Source organism: Pelophylax lessonae (genome assembly GCF_965119305.1).
Source record: "Pelophylax lessonae genome assembly, chromosome: 2".
Lineage (NCBI taxonomy): Eukaryota > Metazoa > Chordata > Amphibia > Anura > Ranidae > Pelophylax > Pelophylax lessonae.
The window spans coordinates 493,680,546-493,701,355 of record NC_138769.1 but is presented as its reverse complement, the minus strand read 5'-3'; the positions used below and the strand labels follow the sequence as shown (position 1 = coordinate 493,701,355).

The 20,810-nt window shown below is 40.6% G+C and overlaps 1 protein-coding gene across 1 annotated transcript in view; it reads right to left on the bottom strand.

Annotated features, from left to right (window-relative positions):
* The window catches only part of ABCC4 (ATP binding cassette subfamily C member 4 (PEL blood group)), a gene marked incomplete at its 5' end in the record, with an annotated part of 504,496 nt that overhangs the window by 57,883 nt on the left and 425,803 nt on the right, over positions 1-20,810 (bottom strand). Inside the window, 2 exons of the mRNA XM_082245314.1 lie at positions 12,626-12,798; positions 15,057-15,146. Of these exons, the coding sequence (XP_082101440.1) occupies positions 12,626-12,798; positions 15,057-15,146 (263 nt within the window). The remainder of the gene's footprint in view (positions 1-12,625; positions 12,799-15,056; positions 15,147-20,810) is intronic.

The window sequence follows — 20,810 nt, the reverse complement described above, 5'->3', positions numbered from 1 at the left end:
AAGCCAGTACAGAGAACAACTGGTCACATACATGACAACCAGAGGGGCGGGTGCTGTGTCCTTCAATGAATGCAGAGATAAGAATTTACCTGTGAGTACAAAAAATCCTATTTTCTCTTCCGTTTACAAGAACACAGCAGATATCTTAAATTTATAATCCTTGGAACATGCCAAGCATGGTCTACTGAGAGTTGGGAAAGCCTGAGGTGAGGCAGATTTTAGAACAGAAAGAATGACCGAAAGGCAAACCCACACAACATTAACCATATCTAGACAGGAACAAAACATTTTGTAGGATGTACAGGAGTAGAACAAAGTATAAGAGAACCATATCCTACATGAGGCAGAAAGTCTATACTAGTTCAGAAAGGAAGTAGGCTCTGGGCCTCTACACCATTTTACCCCAGGGTAGGAACAGAAAGGGTACTGTACATGATAAGGCAGGCAGTTCAGAAAAACATGCCACGCAGGGGTAATGGCAACAAGTAAGGAATATTCAAGATACATTCAAAATGTGGTTGCTGAAATACTGCTTGACTAAATTCAAATTCAGGACAAAAGAAATAGTACTAAGGGAGCTAGACCCTGCTGAACGACAAACTAGGAACAGGAGGTAAGTGATATTGGTAATAAAATAACCGCTAAAAACAATCCCTCAGTAGTACTCGTGGTCAAAGGTAGATTCACATCTGCAAAAAGGTCAAGATTATTCCCACAAAGTAACCTTAAACAAGGGTTTGTTTCTTCGCATCAAGTGACGCATGTCAAACCGCAATGGTAGAACCTGTTGATAGCAAACATCCTGTCACATTAGACTTAGACTTCAATAACAATCCTATTAAAGCCAGCTACCTTGCAAATAACAGTAAATTGTTTCTAGGGACTAAAGATCCAGACAGTCAGGAACCGCATATAGAACATCTATTTGGAGCCTGATCAGATGAATGTACCACATCTGCCTGGGGCAATGCCAATGTAATGATGAGTATTACCAAAAAAGCCCTATGATGCGTCCCATGCAGCTACTGAAGCATTTACTGCTACCGCCCAAAAAAAAAAAAATCCTGTACCTGGAGACATACCTGTCCCAAGTTTGGCGTTATATCTGGACACCAGAAAGCCCAAATCCAGAGTCCCCCAGCTGGATACACATTTCAGAACACCACCTGAAGTAAAGGGCATACTGTGATGCTTCTGGTCAAAGCAGTCTGCTTGCAATTTTCCATGTTTCGGAATAAAAGGCAAAGCTGGAATATGTAGTCCAGCCCAGAACAGGATATGCACCTGGTGAAATATGTATGCTACTGCCACAGCATGGTAAGACAGAATCCAGCTTAGATCTCCAATCAGTCAGGCATGGTAGGGACACCCACAACTCTTGGATAGTAATCAGAAGGATTATTTTAGTGGGCTGCGCTGATCCACATACCTGAGTATACTCAATCACAGTGTGAATCACCTTAAAATCATATACCATGCGTGTAACATGCTAATAAAACATCATGAATGTCATATCATCAATTCATAAATGTGCAATATATAAAGTGCTGAATGCATCCCTGATGCATTGTGTATGTACATGAATCACAACCCAGCTGTCAGGATGTGTGTAACTAACCTCCTTTAGCTGTTTATTGCAGGTTTCTGTGTCTGTGATGTCACTCCTCTTCCTAGTTGAATTTCAAGGTTCTTTGCCTTCCTGCTTCCTTCCTTTTTCAGCCCTGAAACTACATGTCCCATGTACCTTTGAGCCTCTGTAGCTTCCGGGCAGGCTATGGAAGTCACTTATACCAGTTATACAATTGATGTGGGTGGGTCCCAGGCTTACTATGGGTGTTTTTGGGCCTTCACCTGGGTGGTGAAAGGTGTAAATGTGTCATACCTCCTCTGCATCATTTCTGTCTTGCAGCATGCCAAAGAATAATGGTTTACTGCAGGACTACAGAGAAAGGATTATGGGAGGTTATTATGAAGGGGTTTCCTTCACATGTATATAAATCACTGGCTCTGGAAGGGGATCTGTGGGCTGGGACTTTCCCTGTTCACACTGGTCAGCATATTTAACTGGGCAGGATTGAATTTTGATTGTGATCCATTCCAACCTGCACAACAGCAGCACGGCTAGCTTTCAGAACAGGCTTCCAAAAATTGTAAACCAGGCATCACATGTAAATAGCAAATGGAACAAAAGGGTAAAATTGGAAGTCTGATTATTACTGAATGTCCAACTGACATCTATTGTCTACTAATATAAACCCTTTTGGCAAAATTACATTTTAAGCTCGCCTTGCATATGTACATTTAGGGCCCATCCACTTCAGCAGTTGTGTTAAAAAGCAGACGCTGGTGTGCACTGTGTCAGGGAACAGTGTTGAAAACCGCTCATTGCACTAACTTTAAGACTTTATTAAAATGTCACAAAGCAACATTTCATTCAGTTCTAATCAACGCAGTAATGTTTCAATATGGTATGCTGCAGCGTAATCAGCTGCAGGGAAAATCAGATCTGCGTGCTGTACTTTTTGCAGCTTGCACCACTGCAGCACAGTGGTGTGAAATGACCTAGTTGTAAACAAGACATATTTCTTTATCTAGAAGTCGGGCCTGCACTGGGAAAAGCTGTCCAGGGTAGCTCAACACACTTGGGGTGAACAAGCTTTAATATTGCATTCAGATGCTTAAAACATACATTGTACAGACCACCTCTTATTCTGAAAACGGTGTCAGTCAGTTAGAAACTCTGCCCAATTAAATGCTGCAGCCTGGCAGCAACACATTTAAGCATGAATAACTTATAACAGACTAAAATATATAGAAAAACTTTTTCAAGCTTACAATGAGAATACTTTGTGAAGGACAACTATTGTGCGCATTCTACAGAAATGAAGAGGTTAGCCTAATATAACCCAAGACTTCATTATCATTTGTAGCTACTTTCAATGGGCAGTAATTGAATGTGCGTAGCAAAACAATGAATTGCACTGTAATGCACAACAAGATAAACATCATGTCCAAGGTTTTGGAACATTACACATTTTTATCTGCCTCTGTCTTTAAGGGCTGCTCTCTATTCAAAGGTTAGACTATGGAAAGAGACATTTCACATGCCTGCATTCAATTCATATCTGCTGGAAAAATGGAAATGTATTAGATTATACTCTCAAGAACAGAAAGGGATACAATAGGGGAAAGGGAGAGAACAAGTATATTTGTACAAATAGTTCGGTATGAAAACTTTTGCCACACAGAATTCAAGGTTTGACTCATACAAAGGTAAGTGCTGCCTATTAAATGTTCTGTCACAATCTACGGCATAACGATTGGAACTGCAAGTACTGCTATACAGCCCATGTTCACAATATAGTTGTCAAATGCTCCAACAGTATACGGTCAAACACAGTTTTCGCTCACAAAATAAAACAAGTGTCTTATCGAAGCACAAAACAGCTGTTAATAAACCACCATTTAAATGTCAATCACATAGATTAATCTTCAAAAGAAATGTAAATTCCTCACAAAGTTTCTCATACGCCTCAATTAATGGAGATTTTAAGCTGTAATGCTTGGAGGAGGGTGATTCATGATTCTTAATGCAAATGTTGAGGATTAAATTCTACTTTTAGAAACAGCAAGTGTTTTTTTTTTTTTTTAACTGGGCTTTAGTCTTCATGTGACTGTCATTTATTGTTTCATGCTTAGAAGAAAATGCCGAAATTGTGCTAGATTTAAATTTGCAATTGTGTTAATGTTAATTTTTTTCCTAAATACTTTTTATAGAGAGATCATGTCACTGTGCAAAGAAAGTTTAATATTTTCAACTAATCTTTATATATATTTTTTATTTGTACAAATCGATAATTGAAAATTTGTCTTGATCTATGCATTTATGTATGTATGTATGTATCTATCTATCTATCTGCTTTTATCCTGTAAATAAGTAATTAAAAAGTCCTCTCATCATTGTAACATATATGTCAGCTGTCTGATTAAGACAAGCAATGATGTTCAGATTTTCAACTTTCGGGTGACTTTTTCACTCTGCCTAAAGTAAAGAAAGACAGTGCAGGGGCAAGTAACTACCCTCACTAACATCTGTGCTGACTTAGCCCCCAGTTCACACTGCCGTGACTTGTCATGCTACTATTTAAAGTCACATGACAAGTTGCGCCCCATTAACTGCAATGGAACCGTTCTAATCGGTGCGACTCAAGGTGACTTAGAAAAAGGTTCCTGCACTACGCTGCGACTTCAAGACAAGTTGCATTGACTTCTGTTGAAGTCATATGCAAGCCACATATATAGGTATACCATATAGGTATGTCCGATTCAAAGTCGTGCAACTCAGGCTTAGGGGTTTATTTACTAAAACTGGAGAGTGCAAAATCTGGTGCAGCTGTGCATTGTAGTCAATCAGCTTTTAACTTTAGCCTGTTCAATTAAGCTTTGACAAAAAAAAAAAAAAAAAAACTGGCAGCTCTATAATTTCTCTGCACAGCTGCACCAGATTTTGCACTCTCCAGATTTAGTAAAACAACCCCTAAGGCCCCTTTCACACAGGCTTTCCGATCAGGTCCGCCTGTCAGTTTCTTCAGGCGGACCTGATTAGATACTCCATGTACCTCTATGGGGCAGCAGATGTCAGTGGTGACATGTCCGCTGACACCCACTGCTCTCCGATCTGAGGTGGTCCGTGAAATCCTATTTTCCATCCGTCTGGAGGATCAGATCAGATGAAAACAGACAGGGGGTCCGTTTTCATCCGATCTCTTATAGAGGGGTGCGGGGACCTGACAGCTCTGTCTCTGAAAAGTAAGCAGAGACAGAGCTGTCATCCGCCTGCTCAGTGGGGATCAGCAGATCGATCCCCATTGAGCAAAACAGAGTCCGCCCTGCGGAAAGCCCATGTGAAAGGACCCTTAAGCTACTCTTGTTTCAGTCTCCTCATGTGTATTAAGTTGGCTTTGGGGTCTGACTTGTTTAAAGTCGTTTAATTGCTGGTAGGAATGTTGGGATGGGCAACTAAGCACACAAGAATCTGAAACAAAACTCAGAGGTGAAACTGACCATTTATAAATGTACACAGGGCTAAAATCTAGATGGGTAGCCTTTGAAAGCATGATTATTTTGTCATTAAAAATATACTGGGTGGGGGGGGGGAGGGAATTTATTTAACCGCTTCAATAGCGGGCACTTTTCCCCCTTCCCGCCCAGGCCAATTTATAGCTTTTAGCGCTGTTGCATTTTGAATGACAATTGCGCGGTTATGCAACACTGTACCTAAACAAAATTTATATATTTTTTTCCCACAAATAGAGCATTATTTTGGTGGCATTTGATCACCGCAAGGTTTTTTCTTTTTTGCTAAACAAATAAAAAAAGACCGAAAGGTTTTTTTTAAAAAAAAGTTTTTTTGTTTATGTTATAAAATTTTGTAAATAGATACATTTTTTTCCTGCACTGATGAGTACTGATGAGGCCGCACTTACAGGCACTGATAGGGTGGCACTGATATGCAGCATTGGTGGGCACTGATTGGTGGCACTGCTGGGCACTGATAGGCGGTACTGATAGGTGGCATTGATCGGCGGCACTGGTGGGCAATAATGGGCACTGCTGGGCGGCACTGATAGATGGCAATGATGGGCACTGGTGGGCAGCACTGATGGGGAGGGCACTGGCGGGCAGCACGGATGGGGAGGGCACGGCAGGCTCCCCAAGCCCCGATTGCCATCCCTGGTGGCCATCCCTGGGGTCATGGGTGGGCATCCCTGGTAGTTCTAGTGGCACCCCCCCAAGGGTCTGCAATGGTAATCAATGCTCTGATTACCAGTGCAGACCCCCCCTGTCAGGAGAGATGCAGATCGGCTCTCCTCTACTCGTGCCTGTCAGGCACGAACTGAGGAAAGCCGATTAACGGCACTTCCTATTTACTATGTGACCAGCTGTTATTAGACACAGCTGGCCACATGATAAAGAGCCTACGTCAGTAGGCTCTTTGCCGAGATCAGAGATGCGGTGTGTCAGAGTGAAACAGAAAACCAGAGCAGAATGGCTCCAAATTTAAATGGCAGCGGGAAGGAATGGCTACCATTCATAGCTGTGACATAACATTAAGTGTCGCAGCCAAAGGCAACAAAGCACCATCATCCTGGAAAAGGGATGGATGCCAGCCCTGTAGCTTACTAAATCAGATGTCTTCATACTCTTGGCAAGATTTCAGGGACCAGCCCCAATCAGGCTTTGCCCTCCATAATAGGTATATCCCCCGATATGGGTTTTCAGGGATAGGGTTATGCTGTTAGCAGGCTACGGCTGTGAATCTGTAAAGCACCCTGCAGTTAACTCATCATAAAACATTGTGCCAAGTTCTATACATACTATACCCCCTGTATACAGAATATAAAGTCATATGTCACTCATTGGCAAAATCCACTACACACAGCAGGTGTCATATATATAAGTATATACAAACACTGTACTATGGAGGGCTTGAGATCACCAGCCATTTGTAAAAGTAACACAGTCTTATTATTTCCAAAACAAACAAAATCGCTTTCTTCAGCCAGATAGGGAAAAAAAAAACTTTTAGCTCACTGACTGTAAAACCTTGTCCTTTAACAGGGTTACATCCTCACCTGTCACAGGGGTTCAAAAGCCAGGGGTTCACAAGCTTAGCAGGGTCTCAGTTGCAGCAGTCCCACACTGTCTCCTAAGTATACCCTACTTCATACTTCACCTCGCAGACACTTGCTGATCCCTCTTTCTTTTAAAACCTCACCTACAAGCGGGTTAATCCTTAGCAAAGCTGCCTCTCTTGCCCCCCTTTAAAGGACCACAATAAAAACAGGGGGCAAACATATCTGTCCTCCAGGACCCATCTTTATAAATACACTATATATTTATATACATACATATACAGCCTTATTCCAAAATAGATTCAATTAATTATTTTTTTCAAAATTCTTCAAGCAATATCCTATAATGACAACGTGAAAGAAGTTTGTTTGAAATCTTTGCAAATTTATTAAAAATAAAAAGCGGAAAAAAATTATGTTCATAAGTATTCACAGCCTTTGCCATGATAATTAAATTTGAGCTCAGGTGCATCTCGTTCCCACAGGTCATCCTTGAGATGTTTCTGCAATTTGATTGGAGTCCACCTGTGGTAAATACAGTTGATTGGACATGATTTGGAAAGGCACACACCTGTCTATATAAGGTCCCACAGTTAACAGTGCATGTCAGAGCACAAACCAAGCCATGAAGTCCAAGGAATTGTCTGTAGACCTCTGAGACAGGTTTGTGTCGAGGCACAGATCTGGGGAAGGGTACAAAAAAAATTTCTGCCCGGCCAAACTGAGCAATCAGGGGAGAAGGGCCTTAGTCAGGGAGGTGACCAAGAACCCGATGGGCACTCAGAGCTCCAGCGTTTCTCTGTGGAGAAAGGAGAACCTTCCATAAGAATAACCATCTCTGCAGCACTCCACCAATCAGGCCTGTATGGTAGAGTGGACAGACGGAGGCCACTCCTCAGTAAAAGGTATATGACAGCCCACCTGGAATTGCCAAAAGACACCATAAGAAACAAAATTCTCTTGTCTGATGAAACAAAGATTGAACTTTTTGGCCTGAGTGGCAAGCATAATGCCTGCGGGAAACCAGGCACCACTCACCACATGGCCAATACCATCCCTACAGTGAAGCATGGCGGTGGCAGAATCATGCTGTGGGGATGTTTTTCAGCGGCAGGAACTGAGAGACTGGTCAGGACCAAGAGAAAGATGAATGCAGCAATGTAAACAGACATCCTTGATAAAAACCTACTCCAGGGTGCTCTGAACCTCAGACTGGGGTGAAGGTTCATCTTCCAACTGGACAATGACCCTAAGCACACAGCCAAGATAACAAAAGAGTGGCTATGGGACAACTCTGTGAATGTCCATGAGTGGCCCAAGCAGAGCCCAGACTTGAACCGGATTGAACATCTCTAGAGAGATCTGAAAATGGCTGTGCACTGATGCTCCCTATCCAACCCGATGGAGATGGAAAGGTCCTGTAAGGACCAATGGGAGAAACTGCCAAAAAATAGATGTGCCGAACTTGTAGCATCTTACTCAAAAAGACTTGAGGCTGTAATTGGTGCCAAAGGTGCTTCAACAAAGTATTTAGCAACGGCTGTGAATACCTTTGTACATGTGATTTTTTTTCGTTTTTTATTTTTATTAAATTTTCAAAGATTTTAAAACAGCTTCTTTCACACTGTCATTATTGGTATTGTTTGTAAAATTTTGAAGAAATAATGAATTTATTCCATTTTGGAAAAAGGCTGTAACATTACAAAATGTGTAAAAAGTGAAGCGTTGTGAATACTTTCCGGATGCACTGTATAATGGGGAAACTAGCTAGATTAGATATGATATATTCATGTCTTTGCAAGATGAGTAATCACAGCTAACAGTTATTCTTACATAGAACTAGATGTCTTTAGGATTCTGAGCCTGTTTTGAGTGCTCTCTCTTTCCCAGATGGACCCCCAAAAAAGGCAGTGAAAACTCCAGTTCCTACTGGGCTATTTCCTTGATCTCCTGGGGACACTGTGACAACTAAGGGGTTGTTTAGCTCAAGGATAACACTCACCAGTGAGTTCAGTCCACAAAAGATATGCCTTTTCAGGGTCCACTTTAATTTAAAACAGAAGGAAAATGTTCACAGCAATTAGTTTTGCTCGCAGAGGGTTTCTACCGCCAATATGAAATTACAATATTGAGCTTTCTGGCTCTCTTTGGCAGCACCATTCTTCAGGCCTGGCGCCTTGGTCCACCTGACCAACTAACACAACATCCCAGTTCTCAAGCACAAATGCTGTACCACTGTCAGCTTTATTTTATCAATTCACAACATGCAAAGTGAGGGAACAGAAAAAAAATCTAAATCAAATCAATGTTTGGTGTGGCTACCCTTTGGTTTCAAACCAGCATTAATTCTTACACTTGCTCACTTTGTTAACCAAACCAAAGTCAGGGATTTTGCAAGAATACAGTCAGATGTATGATAAACCAATTATAGCAAGCAGGTGCTCATGATGATAAACTTCATTTGTAGGTTGAAACACATTAACTGAAATATAAACAGCTGTGTGGGAGGCTTAAACTGGCTGAGGAAAAGCCAAACTATGCTACTATGGTAAGGTTGTAGAAGACAGTTTCATGTCACAGGTCATAACACCATGGCAAGACTGAGCACAGGAACAAGACAAAATTTAGTTATACTGCATTAGCAAGGTCTCTCCCAGGCAAAGATTTCAAAGCAGACTGGGGTTTCAAGATGTGCTGTTAAGCTCTTTTAAAAAAAGCACGAAGAAACAGGCAACGCTGAAGACTGTAAATACAGTGGCTGTCAAAGTAAACTTAATGAGGCAGACAAAAGTTTTACTTTGCCATTGGAAGATGTCCAGCAGTGCCATGTCTACAGAACTGGTGGAACCCATCAACTGTCCAGAGAAATGTGGCAAGAAGTGGTCTTCATGGAAGAACTGCAGCAAAAAAGCCATACCTCAGATGTGGAAACAAGGATAGGCAAAGTAACTATGCATGAAAACATAAGAACAGGGGTGTAGAAAAATGGCAGCAGGTACTATAGACTGATGAGTCAAACATTGAAACATTTGGCTGTAGCAGGAGGCAGTTTGTATACCAAAGGGCTGGAGAGCATCTATTACTTAGTGTCTGCAGGCAACAGTTAAGCATTTTGGAGGTTTCATGCAAGTTTGAGGTTGCATTTCTGCAAAAAGAGTTGGGGATCAATGGTGTCCTCACTGCTGAGAAATATAGGCAGAGACTTTTCCATCATGCCATACCAGCGAAGCCTGGGATTGACCCCAAATGTATTCTGCAGTAGGACAACGACTCCATACATATCACAGACATATATAGATAATGTCATTAGGAGCTATCTTCAGCGTAAAGATGAACAAGGAGTCCTGAATGTTATGGTTTGGCCCCCACGGAGCCCTGACTAACATCAAGTCAGTCTGGGATTACATAAAGAGACAGCAGGATCTGAGGCAGCCTGCATCCACAGAAAATGTGAAGTTAGTTCTCTAAGACAGTGGTCCTCAACTCTGGTCCTCAGGGCCCACTAACAGGCCAGATTTTAAGTATTACCTTGGGGAGATGCAGACTAGAGTACTGCAATCACTGAGCAGCAAATTATATCACCTGGGATGTATTTCAGTTATCTTGCAAACCTGGCCTGCTAGTGGGCCCTGAGGACCAGGGTTGAGGACCACTGCTCTAAGACATTTGGAACAGCCTACCTTGCCGGGTTCCTTCAAAACCTGTGTGCAAGTCTATCTAGAAAATATTATGCTGTTTTAAAGGCAAAGGGTGGTCATACTATATATTGATTTGATTTCTCTTCTGTTCATTCACTTTCCATTTTGTTATTTGATAAAAATAAATAACACTTCTAATTCTGAAAGCATTCTTAATTTACAGCATTTTTTTCACACCCGAATAAAACTTTTCCACAGTAGTATATGTAAAGTGGATTTTGACAATGCACAAAAACTTGATATGCATAAGGATATCCACATGCAAAGGTGTCTGTTAAAAAGGCTAGATGAAAGAGATTCCCAAAATTTGAGGTCACTGACAAATCTAGGTGTAAATTGCTAGATATTTTTTTAAAAATCTAAAATTTTCTTTTTTCCGTATATGTAATAAAGTACAATTGTATGAATTTATTATATAATCTCAGACTATTATGTGACACCTTTATGGTCTCCTGATTAAGGGTGTAGATTTTTAGATGTGACTGTTGAAAGGACCGGTCACTCCTTATACCACACTAAATATTACCTAAAAAGCCACCTGAAGAACCTTATGACTGAAGCCAGTATCAGATGAGGCCTACAGGAATAACAAATGAGGAGTCAGACAGTCTAACCGGAGCTCAGATATAGACTTGAATAGCACGTACCATATCCAAACAATGGGGGGAAATTTCCTTAGGATGTTTTGGAGTAGGACAAAGATGCTAGAACAATGTCCTGGTTAGAGAAGAACTTAAGTCTGTAATATTTACCTTTTCTTCAGTGGTCCGATGCTTTTTGCCAGTGCTGGCATCTTCTACCTTGCTGCTTCCTGTTGCCAGGCTGCAGCCACAGTACTTGCCCAACATATAATGACATCACACCTGTGCAGGCACACGAGTTCAGTCATTCTGGCACACATGAACTGTGCTGGAATGCAAACGGAGCTGTGCATGAGCAGTTTAGTGTAAATTCTAAAGAAGACTGCATGCAGGAAGGTAAGTATTTTACTGCAGAAGAGACATTGCACTTTAAGGTGAAAGGAAGAAACCATCTCAGGCCTCAAAACAACCTTGTTTTCGTTTATCGTGAAATGGGTGTCATTACTGGTTTAGGCTGCAAATTCAGAACATTGTCCTGCAAAAATGATGGTAACAAAAAATGCAACCTTCTGGGTAAGAGAATTATACCTAGACGATTCAAAAAGGGGGGTTTCTAAAAGGCAGAACCAAGTGGAGTCACTGGGGAACACACAGTGGGGACCATGCGAGCGACAACTTGTACAAAGATGCCTTTACTAAGATGTGAGAGCTAAGCAGTCTCTTGGTGTTGATCCCCTTAAGCAGTACACTGCAAGACCCCTCTCACCCTGTGCTTCTAATCCACCATGCTGTAGGAAGCTTAAACGTGCCCAGACAGGTACAAAAACCACTGCTGGTAAAGGAAGGGTTAATACAATCTGTGACCAGGTCACTGTAAGGCAGCAGGAAGCCCAAGCACACATCTAGAAGATAATGGCTCTAATACCAATGCTGAGGGAATGGCAGGAAGGCAACGGATTCCCGAAGGAAACACTGTAAGAGAGGCCCACACCTGCGTAGTATGGTCACCAGGAGGGGACTTATGAAGGAGCAATAGGACGCAGAGCAAGTATAGCAACAGACCAGGCAAAGTTTGAATTTGGTGCAGCTTCCTTTCCTGTCCACAACTGTAAAACCATTAATGTTGCAGCTGGAACCTGGCAGGTTAAAGAGGCAGGTTAAAGAGATCCTTAGTTTTCTTTGTCTGTGGGTATTCTGCCTTAAAGCAAAACCCCACCCAAAAGGGGAAGCTCTGCTTGAGCACACCCCCCCCCTCCTCCACTGCCACATTTGGCACTTGTTGGGGTAAAATCGCCGATCTATGAGCATTTCCGGCCCTTCCTCCTTCCCCCCGTTGCCTTCTGGGACAGACAGCTCCCAGAAGACCGCGGTACCATTCGGAAAGCGCAGCGTGACTTGCGCTTGCACAGTAGGAAACCGGCAGTGAAGCCTGAAGGCTTCACTGCTGGTTTCCCTTACTTACAATGCCGATGGCTGCACACAAAGCCGACTGACAAATTGGCTCGGGGTGCCGACATCGCGGGATCCCTGGAAAGGCAAGTGTCCTTATATTAAAAGTCAGCAGCTATATTATTTGTAGCTGCTGACTTCTAATTTTTTTCTTCAACACTGGAGCTCCTCTTTAAAGTGTGTATTTTACTAAAACAAAATATGTAAAAATGATCACTTCAAAATTGTCACTGAAAATCTCTCTAAATATATCTTTACATACCTAGGGTCGACATTTGCTGTTGCTTCATCAATAATTAATATCCGATTTTTCCTCAAAATAGCTCGAGCAAGACAAACAAGCTGCCTCTGTCCTACACTGAAGTTGGACCCAGATTCAGCTAACTGAGTCTCTATTTTACAAGGTAACTCTTCAATGGCTTCCTTTAGCTGCACCTGGGAAAAAACACATTCATTATTAAAATTTTCAAAGCAACAAATATTCCTAAAATAAAGAAACTAAAAATGTCTGCTTTCAGTTCAGGGGAGGCATTTGATAAAATTGTCTGATTATACATGTAACCTCTACATTTTTGTGGGTGGGCTCTCGTCGGTGGTACTCCAATGCCCGCCCGAGACATTGATGAGCGGAAAATTGACTGCCTGTGCTTGGTGGTAGGAAGATGCAATACCCATATGCATGAGTGATATACAGTATCTCACAAAAGGGAGTACACCCCTCAAAGTTTTATACATATTTTATTATATGTTTTCATGTGACAATACTGAAGAAATGACACTTTGCTACAATGTAAAATAGTGAGTGTACAGCTTGTATAACAGTGTAAATTTGCTATCCCCTCAAAATAACTCCACACACAGCTAATAATGTCTAAACCGCTGGCAACAAAAGTTGCCATAAGTTCCCATTTACACCATTGTTCCTTTTAGCTATCTGTAAGGGGGTTATTCTTCCCAATGATGACAAGAGCAAGAAGCATTCTTCCCACTGTCACACTAATGTGTCAGGAGTTGTAGGTTTTTTTAATTTTTAGCAGGGGGTTCCCTGAGTCCAGAAGTTTATTTCAAGGTTTCCTCCGTGTTGAAACTATACAATCTGACTGTACAGTAGCCATTTTAAAACAATGGTCTTCACTATGAGTGTTGTGGGAAAAACAAGCCAAAAAACGTGCACTCCCACTACACCAAGTGTGAATGGGGCCTGGAAGTAAAATTGGTGTGTTTATACAAGAACAATGAGGTTCTATTCACATCTGTTTGTTTCTAAGTGAATAACAAACTGCACAGAAAACGCACACTTTGCCGTGCATCGCACTTATGCTGCCATTAAACGTTAATGGCGCCCAAAATGCGGGTAGCAGTTTTGCATCTGCTGTGCGACAAATGCGATGCATGCTAAACAACGGGGTAAAAAAATGTGTCGCGCTCCGCTCTAAAAATTTATAAGGCTTCTTGGGGCTTTGGTCATGTGCAAGAGCAGCCAATTCAAGTGAATAAGCTGCCCTATGCAGGAAAAGGGGGAATCTCTCCAAAACGCTCAAAAAAGAAAGAATGCGGGAATGCAAGTTCCCGCTACACAGAAATGTAAATGGACCCTGTCCCTGTCCACTCCCTCCTATGTACTTGTATAAAGATGGCCACACTCTATGCCAGTGGTCCTCAACTCCGGTCCTCAGGGCCCACTAACAGGCCAGATTTTAAGTATTACCTTGGGGAGATGCAGACTAGAGTACTGCAATCACTGAGCAGCAAATGATATCACCTGTGATGTATTTCAGTTATCTTGCAAACCTGGCCTGTTAGTGGGCCCTGTAGGCCAGGGTTGAGGACCACTGCTCTATGCAATCTGATTGTCCAATCTCCTTTACATAATAATCTATTGAATTTGTATCAAATCAGACAGGCCCTTGCACTACATCGCAGATGATAGATCCAAGGGAGATTTTAATGTGTATGGTCACCTTTAAGAAAGAAGAAGGAAAGTGGGTGGAAATAAAAAGAGGTGGTACAGTAATGAGGGAGGTGTGGTCCAGAGTGGTAATACACACCCTATTCTGTGATGCACTAAGGCAGTGCATGATGGGATATGATCTACAGGAAGTGATGAAAGCAGAAAACATTTTTTTTAAATTTCAAACAGAGGTGAAAATGCAAGCCTGCCATGATAAGGCCTGCCAGGTAAGTGAGAGATAAGCACACTGGGATGGCTTGGGCAGAAAAGACATGATAAAAGGCTTTTATTTATTATGAAAAAGAAAATTCCGCCTGAAAAGGTGAACTTAGCCTTTAAGTAACAAACACAGGTAAAAGGATGGCCCCTCTTCTCTCACTCGTCTGCCTAACCATCAGCCAAGGACTACCTGAGAGTGATATCAGAACAAAGGCTGGGTACTGCTTTATACCACAATCATATCACTTCAATTTTAACGTAGCGTGAATTAGCATTCTTTTTTCTTTAATTTTTTTTTTTTTTTTTTTACATTTTGCTTGTAAATACACATTTACATTTATTTATATTTAGAGTATAGAAGAATACTGGGTATGGAGAGCAACTTAATGAGTCCGTTTATTATGAAAGACACCTAGCATCAAAGCTACATAAAACAACAGATAAAATGCATTAGGGAAAGACATCCCATATTTCTTTTAAATATCTTAAAATAAAAAAGATACACGTTTAATGTTTTCAATACCTCTTCTAAAACATCCCACAGTTCCTCATCAGTATGCTCGTCAAAGGGATCAAGGTTTTTCCTCATTGTCCCAGTGAATAACACAGGCTCCTGTTATTTAAAAATAAAATGAAATATGTGAAAGAAAGAAATCATACAAATAAATGATTGTATTATGGAAGAGAACGAAATAGCACGATCTTTCCTTTGTAAGAAAAATCTATTCTTTGTTTGTTTGGTTCTGATGGTTTTCTACTGTCATGGTAATATTTTCCTATTCACAGTCTATTCATTTGTATTTGCACACATAATCTTGTAGAATAAATGTACTACTTAATTGCCTGCCGTGATATAATACACTGAACAGCGCCCGTCTGAAACAGGCCTGTTATCTTAGGTTAGGTATGTCTGTTTTTCAATCAATAAATATCCTATTTTTTTGCATGTGATTTTTTTTTTTTTTTTTCAAATGCTCAACTAAAAGCAGACTTTGAAGTTTTTAAGCACATAGCTTTACTTGGGGCTTTGGCTCTGCATCTGGAAAGAAGTTGAAATCACAAACATAATTTGTAAATGTGCTTTTGTGATAATTTTTTTACACTGTATCACAAAATGTTATTTTAAATACTACATTTACTGATTTAATATAATAAACTGAATGTATTACAAAATAGTTTATGACAATTCTTAACAGGCCTCATATGAAAATGATCTCATCATCCACAGGGCCAAAATTATGTTAAGTGATGACTGTTCTATATCAGCTCCCGGACTACCCGCCGCACATTTACTGCGGCAGGTTGGTCCTCCTGCGTGAACTAACGTAGCCCTACATCGGTCGCGCTAGGTGTTTCGGGGGGGGCGCTCCTGCCCCTACTAGGCAGTGGGGATGCTGATACATGGGACCGGTGGCTGTGATTGCCACCGGGCACCCGCAATCGCTCCCTGCTGAGAGAGAAGGACAGTCAGCTGTTGTAAACACAGCCAACCATTGTTCTCTCTGAAATGATCACAGAGAGCCTGTGATCCTTCTATATAGGATCACATGTCTCAATATTCATTTCACAAGCCCCTCCCCCACAGTTAGTAAACACTCCCCATGGCTAATATTTAACCCTTTGATCATCCACTGGGTTAACCCCTTCCCTGCCAATGTCATTACTACAGTAACAGTGCATTTTTTTTTAGCACTGATTACTGTAGTAATTTCACTGGTCCCCCCAAAAGTGTCAAAAATGTCAGTTAGGGGTCCGATCTGTCCACCGCAATGTCGCGGTACCGCTAAAAATCATAGATCACTGCCATTACTAGTAAAAAAATAAAAATTACATAAATCTTTCCCATAGTTTGTAGATGTGATAACTTTTGTGCAAACCAATCAAAATACGATTACTGCGATTTTTCTTTTTTTTACCACAAATATGTAGCAGAATACAAATTGGCCTAAAAGGATGAAAAAAATTAAATTTTTACATTATTTTGGGGAGGGGGGGGGGGAATGTTAGAGCAGAATGTGAAAAATATTGTTTTTTTTTTTTCCAGAATTGTCGCTCTTTTGTTTGTAGCGCAAAAAAATAAAAATTGCACAGGTGATCAAATACCACCAAAAGAAATAACGACATCAATCTTATTTCGGTACAGTGTCTTACGACCTTGCAATTTATCATTAAAGTAACGCAATGCCGAATTGCAAAAATGGCCTGGTCATTAAGGGGACAAATCCTTCCGGTCCAGAAGTGGATACTATACTACAAAGGTACACATTAGCAGTACTGATTTTTTTTTTTTTTTTTTTAATCAATTTACAAAATGCAAAGTGAGTAAACAGAAGAAAAATCTAAATCAAATCAATATTTGGTGTGGCTACCCTTTGACTTAAAGAGGAAGTAAAGTCCCCCAAAAAAACCGAGAGAAAAAAAGCCCTGTAAAGAGAAAGGCATAATGAGCTAGTATGCATCGTATACTAGCTCATTATGTAGTACTTACCTTAAAACGAAGCCCCCGCCATACCGCCACCTCAGCGACAGGACGGCGACATGTCCGGCCGTCCTGCTTCCGGGTTCGCGTCCTCCGGCCATCTGATTGGCCGGAGGCGCGATTACATCACTCCCGCGCCTGCGCACGGGAGCCGCCGTTCACGGCACTGAGCTCTGAAGGAACGGCACGGGTGGCCGTTCCTTCAGAGCGCCTGCGCCGATGACGTCATCGGCAGTATGCACTCTGAATATCTCCTAAACGGTGCAAGTTTGGGAGATATTTATAGCACCTATAGGTAAGCCTTAATATAGGCTTACCTATAGGTAAAAGTTTGTGAGGTGGGTTTACAACCTCTTTAAAGCCAGCATCAGTTCTTACAGTAGCACCCTTTGTACACTTGCACAAAGTCAGGGAATTTGTAGGATTAGAGTCAGGTTTATAAACAACAAATTATATGAAGCATGAGATTATGATCAATTTGTAGGTTCAAACACAGTCATTAACTGAAACAGCCATGTAGGAGGCTTAAAACTGGGTGAGGAACAGCCAAACTTTGTTACTAAGGTGAGGTTGGAGAAGACAGATCCAGGTCACAGGTCATACACCATGGCAAGACCGAGCACAGCAACAAGACACAAGATGGTTATACTGCACAAGCAAGGTCTCTCCCAGGCAAAGATTTCCCAGCACATCTTGGGGTTTCAAGATGTGCTGTTCAAGCTCTTTTGAAGAAGCACAAAGAAACTGAAAACATTGAGAACTATCAGCCAAAGAAAATAATGCAGCAGATGAAAGACACATGCTTACTTTCCTTTGATCTTGGAAGATGTTTAGCAGTGCCATCAACACAGAACTAGCTGAAAACAGGAGGGCCCAGGTACACTCATCTACTATCTGGAGAAGTCTGGTCAGAAGTGTCTTTCATGGAAAAATTGCAGCCAAAAAGCCATACTTCTGGCTAAGAGACTCAACTATGCACGAAAACAGAGACTGGGGTGCAGAAAAATGTCAGCAGGTGCTTTAATCTATTGAGCCAAACTGTGAAATATTTCGGCTGGAGTGCAATATAATAATGAGTGTCTGCAGGCAAAAGTGAAGCATGGAGGATTTCCTTGCATGTTTGGGGCTGCATTTCTGCAAATGGAGTTGGAAATTTGATCAGGATCAATGGTCTCCTCAATGTTGAGAAATAAATTAGTGGAAACCAACTAAGGCAAGAATGCTGATTATTTAGACACCATGCTGCAGTGATCATACTTTTACTAATTGCCTACAACACTGGAATGAGATGAGATACAGAATATCTAGCTATGCTGGCTGGTTTGAAAGTTTATCTTCCCATTTAACACCTTTAAGCATATTTAACCCTTCCTGCAACAGCACATTTAACCCTTTGAATATATTTTATCCATCCATCCAAACAAGACTTTATGTTAACATTTGAGCATTGGTCCACTTTAACATTCCCAAATGTGTAGTGTTGTAAAATAATTTTTCACAAGTATCTTTTTCAAGTCTCCATCCCTTTCCTCTCCATTTTTGTACTGTTATCTAGCTGAAATGCAGCTATACGAAAGTTTTAGTCCTGATTACATCACACAGCCTCTGCAAAATCTTTTGAAGTCCATCTTTCTACCCAAGCGCATCCTAAAATCCACTTAAGCAAAAAGCTCTGGATGTGAATGTGGTTCCCATGCAAGCTAAAGGAGTTTGTTGCATACATGTGTGGGGATTGAGAGGAAATCTGTCCAAAAACAAAACAGTAAAAAAAAAAAAAAAAAAAAAAAGCTTTACGGAACTTCTAACCATTTCCAATTCCTAGTTTACACCGGTGTAACTTGTCATATGATTTAACAGTTCCAAATTGCATGAAAAGTAACACCCTTTTTTTGGCAATGAAACAGTTTATATAGACTCATGTCTCAGCGATTATGATAAAGTTTTCTGCACTGCTTTTTGCTGATTTAATTGTGACTTACATAGACTTCTGTTAAATGAAGCCATAAGCCTTAATAAAATCTTTGTGCAAATTGCACTGAAGTAGTGCGATTTCCAGGCGGCACCGGTGTGAACCGGAACCAACTCCACTAACTGTTCTTTACTGTTTGCTCTGTCCTCGTTGAAAATATTTCTCTCATTCACTGCCCCTAAGACCACCTGCCACCAATATAATAAATAATAATAATAAAAAATAGACAGGCGGCAATAAAAATAGAAGGTCCTACACTTCCCTTTCCATGCCCAAGGCCTGTTTCACACTGGCTTCAGCCTCTAAATGAGCAGTGTGAATAGCTAACTTTAACAAAACATTTGGAGAGCTTTCAGCTAGCTTTGTTGAAGCTTTTAACCCCTTTGGGCTGGTGCCTCCCGACTCTTGGTGGAAGGGAGGGGTTTATGATCATGTGATTGCCGTGATTGACGATCACATATTCGGAAAGCTCCCAATCACAAGAATCTATAGGGAGCTTTCCATTAGCAGCCGGGTAAATGCGCAGGAGAGTGCAGGGCATGCTCTTGTAACTGCTGTGTCAGATAACTAGTATGCAAATATGCGGCCCCTCTGTGCCAAGGCCCACGCCAAGAGGCTGCATATTTGCAAACTGTCAGCACCTAGAGGTTAAAGTACCATTAAGCTACAGTTTGTAAATGTTGAACACAGATCCCAATAGGAGTGCTGATTGTTGACAGATGCTAGTAGGCTTCAGAAGTTCTTGAAGCTTGTTGAAAACCTGCTGAAGCTTGCTAGCAGCTTGTTTAACATGTCATTCAACACTCCCATTAGGATCTGTGTTCAATATTTGCAAACTGGAACTGAATGGTGCTTTAAAAACTTCAGCAAGGCTTGCTGTTCCACTTTAAGGTTCTATAAGTCGATATAGCAGGATGGATACATTGTTTCATGAGCTCAATTCACAAAGCTAACATGCAAGGATGTGGCAAAAAAAAGTGAGTGTTTTAGTCCAATGAGATTTGAAAATGACAGTCACATGGCTAAAATAAAGATTCTTATCCTCATGTTAAGTAAATTGTGCCCCATGTATCACACATGACAACCAACTAATTTATTCTGGTGACAAATCATTAGCATGTAAAGATATTACAGCATCATATTCAGTAATCTAAATTCTATAAAAAATGCCCCAGGTGTTAAATTGACATAGAGAAACATTTTAAGTTCTGATATTTTGTATGCCTGAGACCTTTAAGGCTTTAAAATAAAAAATTGATTATCTGGCTTTCTCCTTTTTGACAAATGATACTGTACAATAAATTTTACTTTAGAAAAAATATTACAGTTTTAGTTTATCAGCGGTAAAAACGATAAATAAAAACTTTGAGATAAGCATTACATTTTAGAACATATAAATCAGCAAAATTTTCAAAAACATTGTTTTCATTTCAATTGGCATGTGTTTTGAAATCATGCCCCTAGATAGAAGCATATCCCCAATACATTATTATTTTCTTAATTAGGGTCTAAAACATTTAACACTTTAAAGCTGCATCTCTAAAAAGGCTTGAATTTTTTTTTTGTAGATGACAAAAACAATTGCTTTAAATTTAAAATCTACCAATCAATTTGCTTTTGTTTGATACCAAAATTGTGTTTATTATTTTCACATGTTAACTTTGTATTTTTTAAACATGACATGTTTAAGCAATTTGCTTTATTAAGTAAAAATTTCATTTTTTAATTATGATATATTTTTAAATAAGACAAATATGTACATCATTTTAGTCTTGTAATTCACTGAAGTGTTTTCAGATTGAATTAGTGCCATATTAAACACATCAAAA